The sequence below is a fragment of the Saimiri boliviensis genome, chromosome 9 (assembly GCF_048565385.1).
Source record: "Saimiri boliviensis isolate mSaiBol1 chromosome 9, mSaiBol1.pri, whole genome shotgun sequence".
NCBI lineage: Eukaryota > Metazoa > Chordata > Mammalia > Primates > Cebidae > Saimiri > Saimiri boliviensis.
In genome coordinates, this window is record NC_133457.1 from 127,151,742 (window position 1) to 127,167,354 (window position 15,613).

General features: G+C 62.4%; 1 protein-coding gene across 2 annotated transcripts; it reads right to left on the reverse strand.

Moving 5' to 3' along the window:
• Window positions 1–983: 983 nt before the first annotated feature.
• On the reverse strand, window positions 984–15,563 carry SOX18 (SRY-box transcription factor 18). 2 transcript variants are annotated; one of them, XM_074406812.1, is made up of 4 exons: window positions 15,068–15,563; window positions 6,209–10,199; window positions 2,334–6,126; window positions 984–2,160 (listed from the first exon to the last, which is right to left on the reverse strand). In XM_074406812.1, the coding sequence occupies exons 3-4, from the start codon at window positions 2,986–2,988 to the stop codon at window positions 1,367–1,369; spliced, it is 1,449 nt and encodes a 482-aa protein (XP_074262913.1). In that variant the 5' UTR covers window positions 2,989–6,126; window positions 6,209–10,199; window positions 15,068–15,563; the 3' UTR covers window positions 984–1,366. The 2 variants fall into 2 exon arrangements, with proteins under 2 accessions (XP_074262913.1, XP_074262912.1); XM_074406811.1 differs by lacking the exon at window positions 15,068–15,563 and having other exon boundaries at window positions 6,209–13,888.
• Window positions 15,564–15,613: the final 50 nt, after the last annotated feature.

The following is a 15,613-nucleotide window of genomic DNA, read 5'->3' on the forward strand; positions in this document are numbered from 1 at the left end:
GAGCTGTGTGCTCCCTCTGCACTGGGAGGCTGAGCCGTGAGCGAATTTCCACACCAGAGCTGTCAAGGCTCAGCTCCCCACTGACTCCCCACCTATGCAGATGGGGTGCTGTGGCAGGATAGGCCCTTCCCCCAGGAGGGAGACACATGCTCCTCCTCTTGGCTGATACCTGCCAGGCCCTAGGGAGTGTGTGTGTTCACTTCTGGGGGTGATTGCTCCAACCTTCCCTGAACACGTGGGCTCGAGGTCAGGAGGACCAAGAGGTCAGCATGGAAAGAGGGTGTCCAGCCCTGGAGGCTCGTATGATATGGCTTCAGAGTTGGGGCTCTGCTGCTTTGTTCGTGGACCTGGTCTCTGGGCAGAACTGGAAGAACTGGACAGGTCGCCCCCGGGGGAGCACTGTGGGTGTCATGGTGTTGCCCTCCCTGGGGTGAGTGAGAACAGCTGATGGAGACCCCTGCAATCTGTCTGTATGTGGGCTGCCAACCTGCCCGTTGCCCTCAGAAAGGGGCCGTACTAGGCAGTCCTTGGGCACGGAAGATGTAAGGTGGAGGCAAGGGTGATGAGACCCTGACCTCCCAGAAGCTTGAGTTAAAATGGGGGTGGAGCCGGAGAGGAGTGGAGGGCTGAGGGAACTGTGGACCCGAGCCTGCCACCCATGCTCTGTGGGATGTGTCCTGGAAGGAGGGAGGAGTGCTATAGGGTTCAAGCTGGGAGTCAGGCTCCCTGGGGGAGATTAGGAGGGAAGGGGCGTGCAGGCTGTTTGGGAAACTGCTCTTCCCTCCCTGCAAACATCAGATGTCGGTGTGCAGAGAAAAGGCTGGGGGCTTTACTGTGGCCTCTCCACCAGGGTCCCAGCCCCTGGCTCCTCCTGTGTAGCGAGCAAACATCCCTATTCCTCACCTTTCAAGAGCCTTTGCCACAGTGATGCTTCTGATCACTGAAACTTCTTGGAAAAAAAGTTTAAGAGTTTAAAAATTAAATATATTGTATTAGGTATATTTTTTAAAAGGGCAAAGTAAAAAATATTAATATAATCTGGTTGTAGAAAATACACTGCAAGAAAAAAGAATAGGTGCTTCAAAAATGAGACCCTGGCCACAGGTCCTCGGCCTCCAGGAGAAGCTCCGGGATAGTGGGAACTCCAGGCACCCTCGCGGGGGGCCCCTGACGGCAGGTGGCCCAGAAGCCCAGGAAGGTGGCCTGGGGGTGGACCGGGCGCAAGGCCGAGCATCCCTCGGCTCCTAGTGGGGCCGTGACACGGAGCCAAACATACAGGCGTGGAGAGAGCGGGGCGGGCAGCGACGTGGCCGGCCGGGTCACTCGCGGGGGGCGCGGGAGGAAGCGCTGCGGGGACGCGCCGGGCCTAGCCCGAGATGCACGCGCTGTAGTAGACGGCGCTGCTGGCGTCCGACAGCGCGGAGATCAGGCTGCTCTCCTCGGGGCAGGACATGGCGCGCGGGCCCAGCTTGGCCAGCGCCACGTGGTACGGGAGCCCGGGGGCGTCGGGCCGAGTCCGGCTGCAGTTGAGGTACTGGTCGAACTCGGTGAGGTCCACGTCGGCCCACAGGTCGGCCGCGGGCCCCAGCGGCTCGGCGCTCTCCAGCGGCGGGGCCTCGGGCGGCGGCGACAGCGGGCCGGGGAAGGGGCCTGGCGCGCCCAGGGCGCCGTAGTACAGGCCGGCGAGCGGCGCCGCGGGGGGCGCGGTCCTGAGCGCCTCGGCCAGGGGGGCCCCGTAGCAGCCGCCGGGGTCCCGGGACAGCTCGGCGGGGGCGTAGGGCGCGCGGAAGGGCCGCAGCGCGCAGTCCTCGGGCGCCGCGGGCGGCGGGAAGAAGGCGGCCTCGCCGGGCTCCAGGCCGTCCAGGGGCGAGCGCTCGGGCGTGGGCAGCCCCAGGCCGTCGAACTCGGCGCCCAGCGCGGGCAGCTCGCGGAAGGCGCGGGCCGAGCCGGGCGCCGCGGGGAAAGGCTCGGGCGGCTGCGGCGGCGCCAATCCCGGGAGCAGGAGGCCGGGCTCCAGCCGCCGGGCCTTGCGCGCCTGCTTCTTGCGGCGCGGCCGGTACTTGTAGTTGGGGTGGTCGCGCAGGTGCTGCACGCGCAGCCGCTCGGCCTCCTCCACGAAGGGCCGCTTCTCCGCCGCGTTCAGCTCCTTCCACGCTTTGCCTGCGGGCCGAGGGCGCCGGTGAGTGCCCGGCCGTCCGGCGGGTGGACGAGCCCTCCGAGCGCCTGGGACGCGTCCCGCGTCCCCGGATCGCCGCCCCGCCAGGCCCGAACCCCGTGACCGCCCCCCCCCCGCCCGGCCCGAACCCCGCGCCCGCCCCGCGCCCGCCGCTCACCCAGCATCTTGCTGAGCACCGCGTTGTGCAGGTCGGGGTTCTGCTGAGCCAGCCGCTTGCGCTCGTCCTTCGCCCACACCATGAAAGCGTTCATGGGCCGCCGGATGCGCGACTCGTCGGCCGCCTGGCGTTCCCCGCGTCCGGCCGGGCTGAGGCCATAGCGCCCCGGCTCGGGGCTGCGCGGCGGGCTGCGCGGCGGGCTGGGCGGCGAGGCGGGCGCGGCGGGCGCGGCGGGGGCGGCGGCGAGGCCGCGCGGGTCAGCGGCGGCCCCGCGTCCCGGGGCCCATGCACAGTCGCGGCGGGCGGGCGGGTCGTCCTGTGCGCCGTAGCCGGGCGGCGATCTCTGCATTCCAGCTGGGCGCGGCCTGGGCGGAACGGAGCGCGGGAGCGCGGCGGGCACTGCGGGGCCGGGCGCGAGGGCGGAGGGCGGAGGGCGGCGGGGACGGCGGTGGCCTCGGCCGGGCGGGCGCCCAGATATAGCGGCTTGGGGCCAATCGGCGGCGGGGCGGGCGGGCCGGGGCGGGGCGGGGCCGGCCCCTCCCCGGGGGGCCCCCTTTCTTCTCGGGCCGGGAGGGATTCCGCCGAGGCCGCCCCCGCGCTGAGCCCCCCGCCCCGTCTCAGAAGGAGAGACCCCCGGGTGGGAAAGGGCTGCCATGTGGGCCGGTACTGTCAGACTGCCGGAGCCCAGCTGCCACCCACCCACGGAGCTGGACCCCGGGGCAGGCACGGGGCGGGCGGCATTCCCCGCGGCGCACCCCCATCTGCGCCGTCCCCCGTACCCCCGTAGGAGGTTCCACTGCGGGGAGAGGGCCCTTTTTCACTCCAAGTTCTTGGGCGACCGCTTCCCAGCAGTCGGTAAGTCTTCCTGGAGTGCAGCACCTTTGGAGAAGCCTCCGTCTTGGGGAAGCCTCTGACTACCCAGGGGCGTTCCTGTTCCTAACTCCACACCCACGTGCCACTGTCAGCCCCAGGGACTCTGAATGCCCTCAAGGAACAAGGTGGTCTTCGTGTTTCTGTCCCCACTCTGAAACCAACTCTGGCACAAGGCAAAGCTGACACAGGCTGGGAGAGAGCAGCTGGCCTGGGGGAGCCGGCAGAGCGGAGGGAGAGCAGGCATGCAGAGGTCCTGGCCTCCTCCCTGCCCAGCCCGGGCCACCGCTGCAGCAAGAGGGTGTGAGGCTGGGCAGCTGCAAGGAGCTGGGTCCTTCCTGCCGGCCCCTCCCTGGACCTCTGACCTGGGGGAGGGTGGTCCAGAGGAGCATCCAGCTTCCTGAATTTTCACTGTCCCCTTCCCACCCCATCAGGAGGGGATCTGGGCTCCAGAGCTGAGGGTCTCCCCTGGAGATCCTCCGCTCCCACTGCCAAGCATCGTTCTACCGGAGGAGGGTCGGTGTCCCCTGCAGCCCTCCAAGCAGGGTCGGAATCCCTCAACCATCTCCTTGAAGCCTGGAGGCTCCCCAGTCCCCCTCACTGTGCCAGGAGCCCCGTGGGTAGAGGCCACAGGTCTTGGTGACCCTGGCTGGGCCTGTGCGGCCAGAAGCTGTTGATGCTCTGTCCCTGCCTGTGTCATGAACAAGGTGGGCTCTGTGTGAGCCTTGCAGTGCCTCTCAGGGGCTGTTCCTGAACTGTCTCCAAGGGTGCTCCTGCTCTGAGGAGAGGCCAGCACCCCCAGGGGGGACCCCCACCTGAGGTGTCCAGCCCTCCCCATAGCCCTACATCACAGTCTGGCGTGGGGGGCTCATCAGCAACACCCATCATCCCAGTGTGCGGGGCGGGGTTCCCCAGTCTGGCCTCCAGATCTCCCCTTGCCCCAGTTTGCCCCAGCGGCCCAGCACCTCATTCACAGACTCTGAGCCAGTGCTGGCAACTGGGGGCCCTTTGGGGCACCTGGGGAGGCAGGCAGGGTTGTGGCCACAGGGGTGGGTGGGCTCAGTCCTCTGCCAGGTGATGCTGGTTCCCCTTCCATCTCAGTGTGGGTGGGCCTCCTGGGGCAGCAGGCAGGAGGGTGCAGGGGGATGGGGAGCTGTGTGAAGACCCCCAAAGGGCTACCACATGGCAGAGGCTCCCTCTGCTCACAGCCTTGGGGATGCAGTCTGGGGTGACCAGGGCAGCAGCCTCCACATGTTGGGAGGGATTTGCAGTTCCCTGGGGCTTCTGCCTGGCCCTCTTCTGCCCCTGAGAGCCCAGAGTTATTGGAGCGGCTCTAAACATAGTGGCAGGCAGTGTCCAGCATGACCTCATCGCCTCCTCATCCCCCCTCAACACCCACCAGCAGCCGCCTTGCCTGGCGCCGGCCGTGACCCTCCCTCTTGGCTGGGCTGTGGGACTCAGGTGTCCGGCTGTCATGTCCTGTGAGCCAGGGCTGGGCGGGGAGCCTCCTGGGGTGCTCCTTTCCCTCTTTGAGGCCAGGCTGTACACTGTACACTGCGTGGCAGGGAGGAGGACAGCAGCCCTGGCCCCCTGTCCAGACGGGACAGAGTGGGGGCAGGGGCCATAGTCAGGGTGGTGTCATCCTGGAGCCGCAGGGCTTGGGGGACTCGCCAGGGCTGTTCAGGGGATGGTGTGGGTGTGGCCTGATGTGCCGAGGGAGGGGCATCCCATGTGTGTCTGTGCTTCTGTGTGTGGCCTGTGTCTGTCTGCCTGGGTGTGGTGTGAGGGGGACTCTCGTGCTGGAGGCTGCCCAGGGCCTTGGGAGCCAGGCCAGCTGGACTCTCCCAGGAGGAGATGAAGACCCATACGTCTAGGACCAGGGCTCCTCCTCTGTGAAGTGTGGAGGGTCCCCAAGGCTTCTCCAAAGGAGGGCAGGCAGTTCATGCATCTAGGGACATTCCTCTGCCTCTGGAACCCCACCTCAGTGTATCCTGGACTGGGGGTGGCTACGGCCCACCCTTAGGAGGGAGCCTGTCTGTAGCCCCCAAGCCCCAGACAGAAAGGCAGAGTTTGGGGACAAGCCTCCTCTACAAGGGTGGGGCTGGCCTGGGTACTGAGTGGACACTGTCCTCCTGCCCACCACCTGCCCCTCTCCCTCAGCTGGGACAGGACTCCCAGCCTCCAAGTGAGGCCTGCAAAGGATGCTGGGTAGTCACCCTCGGTGGCTCTGGGTGGGGGCTTGGCTTGGCGTGGCTCCGGGCTGGGATGGCGGACCTCCCAGGCACTGCCTGGGCACAGACCTCCCAGGCTCCCACCAGCCCAGCCCCTGCAGAGCAGCGGGGCTGGGACCAATTACCAAGTCCTGCTGGGCCTGGACCCTCCTGCTCCTCGAGGGTGGAGGTGGGGGTTCCTGTTGGATACAGTTTCAGGTGGAGGGGGCTCTCTGGCCTCCTGAACCTCTGCTCCCTCCAGTTCAGATCCCACCTTCTGCGCACAGCCGAACGCCGCCCCTGCAGGGAGCCCCCGACCTCCCAGCCACTGTCCTCAAGAGGCCGTAGCATCTCCGTCTCTTTCTGTCTGCTTCCTTCGAGACCCATGAGACAAGTCTGGCTCCTCGGGAGCTCTGTCTTCAGCAGGCCGTGTCCTTGGGTTGCGGCTCCAGGCCTGGTGAGGCGTGGCAGAGGCAGCAGGCCCCCGAGGGCCAGGGCAGGGGAATGTGAGGCTGGGCCAGGGTCTACGAGAAGGCCGGCTCATGCCTCAGAACCAGGTGGACAGTGTGTGCACGTCTCTCTTGGCCAGTGCCAGGACCGGTTCAGGTGGACACGGGGGCCTTTGCCCAGGGACAGGGGCTTCTCCGGGCTCTGCGCCTTCCAGCTCTCGGTCCTGCTGTGCCCGTCTCTCCCGTGTGCTGCTGGCCTCAACTCTGGAGAAGGCAGGTGGGGGCAGTGAGTGCCTATGCTTTCCCAGGCATGAGTGGCATGAGAGGTACATGTGCCCGCGCTCACCTGGCAGCGCCTCTCAGCTGTCAGACGTGGGGTCGGGGTTCACCTGTCGATTTGCCACAGTCCAGTGGACCCGAGTCACATGCAGAGCTGGTGTCTTCAGAGCAGGCTGGCGGAGGTCTGAGGGTGTGGGTGTGGGGGGCTGTGCCGGGGCCTGCAGGCTGGGGTGTACGGTGTGAGTGGGGTGCTGCTGTAGTCTGAGGGGTGATGTGCCAGTCACTGTGTGATGTCAGGGGTCTCATCTACGCTGGGTGCTAGGGGCCAGCAGGACCAGGAGGGGTGGGGGCTTCTCTGAGCCAAGGGCCACAGGGGGATTGTGGGGCTGGGAGTGCTGTATGCATAGGGCGATGCTGGGCTTCAGGCTGCAGAGGCGGTGTGGACAGTCAAGGTCAGGTCACCTGCAGTGAAGGGGCTTCCGCGAGTGCTCCCTGGGCCCTGGTGATGTGGAAGCTGTTCTGGCTGTCATGCTGTGGTGGGCATGTGCCTAGGGTGTTGTCACGGGCTGTGCCCGCTTTTAGGGGCACTGGGTAAGAGCCGGGTGTCAGAGCAGCTGCCGGAGCTCTGTAGGGGCCATGTGTGGCCCTCTGGGGGTGATCTGCCTGGGGATGGCTGCAGGGTCACTGTGTCCCTGGGTGTCTGTGCAGCCTTCCCAGTGCTGCCAGAGGGCTGGGGGAATCCATGGGAAGCAGGCTGGGGGCTGGGCTGCCCCAGGTTTCTGAGGCAACAGCAGGGCAGGGCCAGGAAACTGCAGCTCAGGAAGGAAGGCCGGCTTCGAAGCGAGGAGGGAGCAGGGGGCCCGTTTAGGCTGAGCAGGCGCCAGACTTTCTGTCGTGCACCCCGTCCCCACTGGCTGGGCGCTCCTGCCCTGTCCACGCGTCCCACTCTTGTCTCCGCCACTAACCTTGTAGGGCTGCCTTTCTTCAGACCTGGGTGGCTCAGCGTGGGTCTATGGGGAACCTGGCCCAGTGCTGATGTGCGCCCTCTCCTCTGTGGCTCTGTGGAGGCCTGCATGCCCCTCTACAGCTCTGTAGCCCCCATGGTGGCTGATGGGGTGGCCTGGATGGTTGGGCATGTGTTAGCACACTCCGGTCCCCAGGGGCCTTGCAGAGCAGTGCCCACTCTGACTGCCCCGTCCTGGGCTGGCCCAGCCACCTCCTCCCCTGCCAAGCTGGGAAATGGGGAGAGGGAGAACACCCTTGGGGTTACCTGTCTCCCACCTCGGCGGGCACCTCAGGGCTGGAAGCCTGAAGCTGTGTGTTTCTTTCTGTTGCTCGTCCTGGCATTGGTGACAGCCAGCTGAGGCTGCCACACAGGCTGGAGGGGCAGGCCTGTGTTCTGGGGGCTCATCTACCACTTCTTGCTCAGGGACAGGCAACATCTATCCATCCATTTGTTACCGAGCACCTGCCGTGTAGCAGACCCTGTTTTGGGGGTTGGGAATTTGGCAGAGAACAACGTAGACAGATACCTGCCTATGGGAAGCTTCTATTTTGGTGAGAAGAGACAGTCAGTCAACAAATCCACAAACAGGCCAGTGGCTCACGCCTGTAATCCCAGCGCTTTGGGAGACTGAGGTGGGTGGATCACCTGAGGCCAGAAGTTTGAGACCAGCCTGGCCAACGTGGTGAAACTCCCATCTCTACTATAAAAAAAAATACAAACATACAAAAATTAGCCAGGTGTGGTGGCGCATGTCTGTAATCCCAGCTAGTCGGGAGGAATCACTTGAACCTGGAAATCGGACGTTGCAGTGCGCCGAGATCGCACCACTGCACTCCAGTCTGGGCGACAGAGTAAGGCTCTGTTTCCAAAAGCAAACAAAAAACAAAAATGAAAAACAAAAATTAGCTGGGCGTGGTGGCGCATGCTTATAATCCCAGCCACTTAGGAGGCTGAGGCACACAAGTTGCTTGAGCCTGGGACGTGGCGGCTGCAGTGAGCCAAGATCCTGCCGCTGCACTCCAGCCTGGCGACAGAAAAGGCTGTCTCAAAAAAACCCAACTCAAAACAAATCCACAAACAAGCCAGAATCTGGGGTGTCAGGTATAGGGAGGAGGGGCCATCTCAGGACCGCTCCTGGCTTGCCCTTGGAGTTCATGGAAGGAGTGTTTTAACAGAGGGAGGGGCATGTGTCAAGGCCCTGGGGCAGGGAGGTCTGCTGGTGCAGAGGAGGGGAGGAGGCTCAGAGGGAACAAGGGCTGCGTTGGGTCTGGGAGGGTCTGGCATTTTCTCTGAGTAACCTGGGGCCTTGGGAAGCTCTGAATGGACGGCCTCAGCTCAGCTACTGTGTAAAGACGGGGCCGTGAGGGGCAGGAGGGACAGGCTCACCTCCAGCAGAGAAGGCACGGGGCTCTGCTTCTGCAGGTGGGCCTGGCCACGGTCGGCTCTCAGCCCCGACTCTGCCTGCCCCAGAAGTCTCCCTGGTCTCTCTCTAGGAGGCCTGGGCCCCTGGGAGGTGCTCCCTCAGGGAACCCTGGTTTTGCTACCCTGTGAGTCAGGCCTCCTGGCTTCACCCAGAGCCCCGACCCCATGGCTGCCTGGGGCCTCTGGGGAGGGGGAGGGTGGAACGGCCGCCAGGCTGGCGGGCTGGCAGGGCAGGGAGGGCAGCATTTCTGGGAATTGTGTGGGGGAAGTGCATTGTTAGAGCAAGCCTGGAGCAGACTGCCAGGGCCGCCACTGGCCTCTGGGGATGCCTCTTGCCTCCCCCAGCGTTGCTTCTGTGGGAGGGAGCTGGGCCTGGGCCAGGGCTATGGGCTGGGCTGGGGACTTTCCGCGAGACGCTGCCCTGGGCAGGTGGCTCTTCCCATTCTGCGGACTGGGTGACTGAGGTTCAGAGAGCCAGCGGCTGCGATGGCAAGTCGGAGCAGTGGGCCCAGTCCCCACCCTGCCCTCCTCTGCTGGTGCGTGGGGCAAGGGAATACTTGCTGGACCGACGGCCCGTTGCCGCCCTGGCATCCGAGGGAGGCCTGGGTGGGGTCTACTGGGGGTCACAGCTCTGTAGCCCCCATGGTGGGCTGATGGTCTGATGGAACGGGGCTCAGAGACGGCGCCTGGGGGCTTGGGCTGTCGGAGAGCTGCCCATGGGTGGCAGGGGGTTGGGGCTCCTGGGGCTGCAGGATCCCCCAGCCCCCACTCCATGGTTACAGGAAGCAAGGGGGGCTCCGTGTGAGTCTGGCAGCAGGAGCCTTCCCACCGCCGCCGCGCTGCCTCGGCCAGAGGGGAAGCATGGATGGCGGCCACCGGGGTCACGGCCGGCTTTGGGCGGGCAGGGGGCGGGGAGGCAAATAGAAAAATAAATGGCCTGAGCTTCCGACATTTCCTGGCCTCAGGGTGGGGGACGGGCGGACCTTTGGGCCAAAGGTACGGCTGATTCTGTGGGGTGGACCGGGGGGTTTCTCCCCAGGTGCCTGTTGGGGCCTGGGCTGCCCCCTCAGACCTCCAAGGTGGGACACATCGTCCCCTTAGGGCCCTCAGGACAGGGCCCTGTTCCCCACAGAGAATTCCTAAAGGACTATCCGTACATCTCTGTCCATAAATACATCAAGTATGGAGGACACCCTGGAGGAGGAGACAGAACCCTCCGCCTGCTGAGGTACAGCCCCAGGTGAGGCTGGCCGCAGGCGACCACAGAGATCCAGCCTGGTGTCCTGTGGCCGCTGGGTCTGTGGAGAGGAGTGAGGCACTCCTCACCCCGTGGCAGCTCCCAGTCGGGAGGCCTCTCCCCTCCACCTGCGCGTCACGTGGCTGTGGCTCCCAGGACGAGACAGGCCTGGCACCTGGAGTGGGTGAGTGGGTGTCCCCCCTGCCATCTGCACTGCCGCCGCTGTGAGCACCCTTCAGGCTATGTGCATTTCTGACTGTTCTCAGGGTTTAACCCAAACCCGAACATCAGCCGTGGCCCTAACGTGGCAGAGTGGAAGCGAGGCCTTGACAGACGCTCTGGCCAGTCCACGGCGGCTCCCTGTGTGTACGAGACTCCCGCCTGCGTGCCTGCCTGAGAAGAACACAGAGGAAGGAACGTTCCTCAGCTGCAGCGTTTGGAGGATGGGAGGAGGGTTTGGAGCAGCTCCTGTGGGGATGCCCCACAGGAGAATCGATGGTTCTGATGTTGTCAGCTTCTGGGTGCAAATTCCTAAGAGCACAGGAGGGTCTGGTGGCCCCAGGTCCGTGGAAGAGGAAGTCTGGAGGTCAGGAAGGTCCAGGAAGGGTCTGCTGGGGGGTGAGAATGCTCTGAGGAAGGTCCCAGAAGTCCAGAGCTCCTGAGGGACCCGGGATCAGGGGAATTTCAGGGTTGGTTACCGCCACAGCCCTCACAAGCGAGGCCCCTCTCTGGGACTGGCCACCTTCTCACCTCGGCCGGTTCACAGTCCTGGGGGCAGCCATGGCTGTTGCTGGGAACCAACGGGACCTCCCCGGGGCTTCAGGGTGGGGTGGTGCTGCACGGCCATGGGTCCATGGCTCGCTCCCGCCACCTAGAGGCCACTGTTCCTCACAGGCTCTGGGGCCGGTGGCCTGCCTCTGCCCGCCTGGCAGGACCACCCCACCAGATGACAGGCTCTCTGCTCACCCAGACGGGCCAACACCTCTCCTCCTGCAGTGGCTACCTGCACACAGGGCTGGACCATGCCAGAGTTCAGGGCTCCTGTCTGGGGGTGTGGCTGCGGCCGCTCCTGACCTCTCCAGCTAACCTCCTTACCTGCCTGTCCCGTCCACTCCTTTCTCTCCATCACCTGCCCCCGCCGTGAGCCAGGCCACCACTGACCCCATCCACACCTGTCTGACAAGGCTCCCATGTGCCCTGATGCAGCCCTGTAGGCTGGGCCCCCTTCCTGAGGAATCCCCAACCTGCTAGCCATTGTCCTCAAGACGCCACAGCAACTTGGCGTCCGTCTGCAGACTCTGTGAGACTCCACTGGGACCCACTGAGACATGTCAGGCTCCTCACGAGCGCTGTCTTGTGTGGCCATGCCCAGGGCCCCACCTGGCATCTCATGGAGGAGGGAAAGGGCCCGGCATGGGGCCTCTACTGGCCCAGTTCCCAGAATCCTCGCTGAGACTCCTTCTCCACAGTACGCAAGATAAAATTCATGGAATCATAGAGGAGGCCAGTTATAACAACATGCAGTATGGAAACATTTCTGTAAGTGTGGTATCAAAACCCAAATATTTCTTCCCCAATTCGCCAAACAAGACGTGATACACCGGGCAGCCTCTGCAGTCCCAGCAGCAGCAGGCGTGGGTGCGATGCATTCCCATCTGTCCGGGTCAGCTGTGGGCCCCGCTCATCAGATTTGGTTCATGGCTTGGTTCATACTGAATGATGCCTTTCTGCTAGAGGTCGGTGTAAGAGGATGATGGCTTCTTCCCACCAGTTTATTTTCTGTCATGGGTTTGGTCTCTATGCCCTGGACTGTTGAGACGCCTCCCACCGTTTCCTCCCTGGCTGCCCCCCACCAGCTCCCAGACCCACCATGTCTGTTCCGCGCCATCGTCTTTACACATCCTGTCCTGCAGTGGCCTCTGTCCATCCCTGAAGTTTGGTAAGGTTGTTGGGGCTTCGATACACACCCCAGACTATATCCCTCTCCCTCCCAATTCTGGGACACTCTCTGCACCCCTGAGAAGCAAATCCCAGCCCCTGTGAGCCTCTCTCTTCCTCTGGGCACTCCTTGTTTCTCATCCACCCTGGCTGGCCTGTGGCCTGTACTGATCTGCACACAGGTATCACAGAGGACAAAGACCCCAGGGCCCCAGCCCTTGGTGGGGGTGGAGAGTACAAGGGGCTTTGTTCCCAACCAGCAACCTAGGTCATGCTTTGAGAGTCACGGTGCTGGGAGATCTTTGTGGCTTAAAACGTTCAGATGAACCAGGTATTTAAGTGTCCCTCAGCTGGGTGTGGTGGCTCACTCCTGTAATCCAAGCACTTTGAAGGCCAAGGTGGGCGGATCACCTGAGGTCGGGAGTTCAAGACCAGCGTGATCAACATGGTGAAACCCCGTCTTTAAAAAAAAAAATAAAAGTGTCCCTCATGCAAAGTCCCTCCACTGGGTGGGCCAGCCTGGGGAGGGTCAGGGTGGGGCTCTAGTCTGGTTTTTGGGGGCGTCTGGGTGCATTCCCTCCCCAGAACCTTGTGCTTGTCCATCCTGAGGAGAAGTCAGGTGGGGAGCAGCCTCACTGCTGGCTCCTCGATGGCAGCTTACTCCAGGGGTCTATTCTGATACCCCAGACCCCACCCTACCAACACCTCAACCAGGACTGGGTGGAGCACATCTGCAGAACTCCTCTGACAGCTCTGTGATGCTTCTGGGATGTTGGCTCCCCTCTCCCTTCCGATGCCACTCTTAGGAACTTGGAGCTAACTGGGGCAGCTCTCTTCCGTGCTGTCTGGGCTGCACCTCCGTCCTCCACCCCTTACCAGCATCTCAGGACCTCCAGCCCTGATGCTTGGAGGTCTCCCCAGCCTCCAGCTCAGGCTGGCTCCCTGTGGGTGGTCTTCAAATCAACTCACCCTCAACCACTGCAGAAGCCTGTGTGTCTGGCTAGGCAGGCTCCATGGACGTGTCCAGCGTCCTCATAAATGATGGGAACCAGCTTTGAAACCCTGGCCACCGGGACCTCTGAAGTCTCGCTTTCTGGGGTTCCTGCTGGTCCTGAACAAGGGCGGCTCCAGTGAGGTTTCTACAGGACCCTGGCCAGCTCCCTGGTCTGGCTTGTCAGCAGCCACTGAGGGTAGCTGCAGCCTCCACTGGTGCCCAAGTTGGGGCTGGACCCTTCGAGCCTTCGTATATGCCCAAACCATGGGATTCTAGCCACCAGGACATGCCTGGATGGTCTAGGCTGGAAGCGATGTGCCCCGCTCACAGTGAGGGGCAGAATCCGTGGGCAAGGAAACTGGAGGTTTTTTTTTTTTTTTGAGACGGAGTCTTGCTCTTTTGCCAAGCTGGAGTGCAGTGGCATGATCTCGGCTCAGGGCAACCTCTGTCTCCCGGATTCAAGCGATTCACCTGCCTCAGCCTCTTGAGTAGCAGGGACTACAGGTGCGCCATCACGCCTGGCCAATTTTTTGTATTTTAATAGAGACGGGGTTTCACCATGGCCAAGATGGTCTTGATATCCTGACCTCATGGTCCACCCGCCTTGGCCCCCCAAAGTGCTGGGATTACAGGCGTGAGCCACGGTGCCCAGCCAAGACTGGAGGTACTGTGTTCATGATCATATTATCATAATATATCATGGGGCCTCTATCTGAGAAAAGCTTTGCTCCAAGGAATTCTATGCTTTTTCTTTTTTTTTTTTTTTTTTTTTTTTTTTTTTGAGACGGAGTTTCGCTCTTGTTACCCAGGTTGGAGTGCAATGGCGCGATCTCGGCTCACCGCAACCTCCGCCTCCTGGGTTCAGGCAATTCTCCTGTCTCAGCCTCCTGAGTAGCTGGGATTACAGGCACGCACCACTATGCCCAGCTAATTTTTTGTATTTTTAGTAGAGACGGGGTTTCACCATGTTGACCAGGATGGTCTCGATCTCTTGACCTCGTGATCCACCCGCCTCGGCCTCCCAAAGTGCTGGGATTACAGGCTTGAGCCACCGCGCCCGGCTGCTTTTTCTTTATGATTAAGATGTCATTTTTAATACAAAAAATTAGCTGGGCGTGGTGGCGCGTGCCTGTAATCCCAACTACTCAGGAGGCTGAGGCAGGAGAATTGCCTGAACCCAGGAGGCAGAGGTTGCGGTGAGCCGAGATCGCGCCATTGCACTCCAGCCTGGGTAACAAGAGCGAAACTCCGTCTCAAAACAAAAAAACCATGATGCCTTTTTTTTCTTTTTGAGACAGAGTCTCGCTCTGTCACCTAGGCTGGAGTGCAGTGGTGCAATCTGGGCTCACTGCAACCTCCACCTCCTGGGTTCAGGCGATTCTCCTCCTGCTTCAGCCTCACTAGTAGCTGGGATTACAGGCTTGCACCACCATGCTGCCTGGCTAATTTTTGTATTTTTAGTAGAGACAGGGTTTCGCCACGTTCGCCAGACCAGTTTGGAACTCCTGACCTCAAGTAATCTGCCTACCTTGGCCTCCCAAAGTGCTGGGATTACAGGTGTGAGCCACCTTGCATGACCAAGATGAGTCTTTTTTTTTTTTTTTTTGAGACAGAGTCTTGATGTTGGCCTGGGTTGGAGTTCAATGGTGCTATTATGGCTCACTGTAACCTCTGCCTCCTGGGTTCCAGCAATTCTCCTGCCTCAGCCTCCTGAGTAGCTGAGATTACAGGCGCCTGTACCACATCTGGCTAATTTTGGTATTTTTAGTAGAGATGGGATTCACCATGTTGGCCAGGCTGGTCTTGAACTGCTGACCTCAGGTGACCTACCTGCCTTAGCCTCCCAAAGTACTAGGATTACAGGCATGAGCCATCATGCCTGGCCAAGGTGAGTCTCTTAACTGACCATATTTCCCTTTTCATTTTGATTGCTGGAAAGCTCAGTTATATCTGATTAGTGTGCCATAGACAGCCCAAGGCATGCGCAGCCCATTTCACCGGCCACCTGGCCTCACGGTTCGGTGGCTGAACTTGAATTACTGCGGGCTCCACCGCACTGCAGACAGCAGCTCCTCACCCCACACCCTCCCCCAGACTGTGCCCTCTCCAGCAAATCACCCGGCATCTGTGTTACTGAGGAGCTGGCGGGCACTGGTGGGCATGCTGGCCCTGCCTTCTCCTTGTCCTAACCCTCCCCAGGCCTGGCCCCTCTCTCTGGCTGCCTGCAGTCTGGCCCCACCTGGGGACCTCCAACAGCAGTGAACACTAAATGTCACGCCCCGTCCCCTGCTCGGTTCTCAGGCATGTGATGTGACTCGGCTTACATCACCTTGACAGGAGCGCTGTGAGGCGGACAATGTCGTCACTCCAGTTTCACAGGTGGGGAGACTGAGGCACAGTCAACGTGCAGAGCCCAGGATCTGCTCCCGGGTAGCTGACCGTGGAGGCAGGAGCCTCGCCCACGCACCTTCTGCAGACGCCCCCGGCACCTCGCGAACCCCAGCACCGGCCCCTTCCAGACGCCACGTCCAGCCACTGCGCAGTCACACCTGCAGGCCCCCCAAGCCTCCTGGAGGGGTGACCTCCGCTCTGGGACGCTGGGGACGGCCTTCCAGGCCAAGGGCGGGGCGCGCGGGGCTCGGCGGGGCCCAAGAGCAGGTCTGAGGGCGGTAGGTCCTGAGCCACCCACCGAAGGACCGGGGGAGAGCGAGGCCCGAGACAGGAGGCGAGAAGGGGGCGGACCCCCAGACCGACGGGCCCCAGCCGCTCGGGGCTCCCTGGGCTCCGGGAGGGACTGGCTGAGGGCGCTTGCCTCGCGGGGCATTGTGGGATCACGAGTCTCTGGCGGCAGCGCGTCAGGACTACACTTCCCAGG

Bases quoted from the DNA above. Each gene is read 5' to 3' on its own strand.
- SOX18 (XM_074406812.1), bottom strand. From the start codon at position 2,988: ATGGCAGCCCTTTCCCACCCGGGGGTCTCTCCTTCTGAGACGGGGCGG. The intron at 2,161-2,333 runs GTGAGCGGCGGG...CTCGGCCCGCAG, and splicing joins GGTGCTCAGCAAGATGCTGG to GCAAAGCGTGGAAGGAGCTG.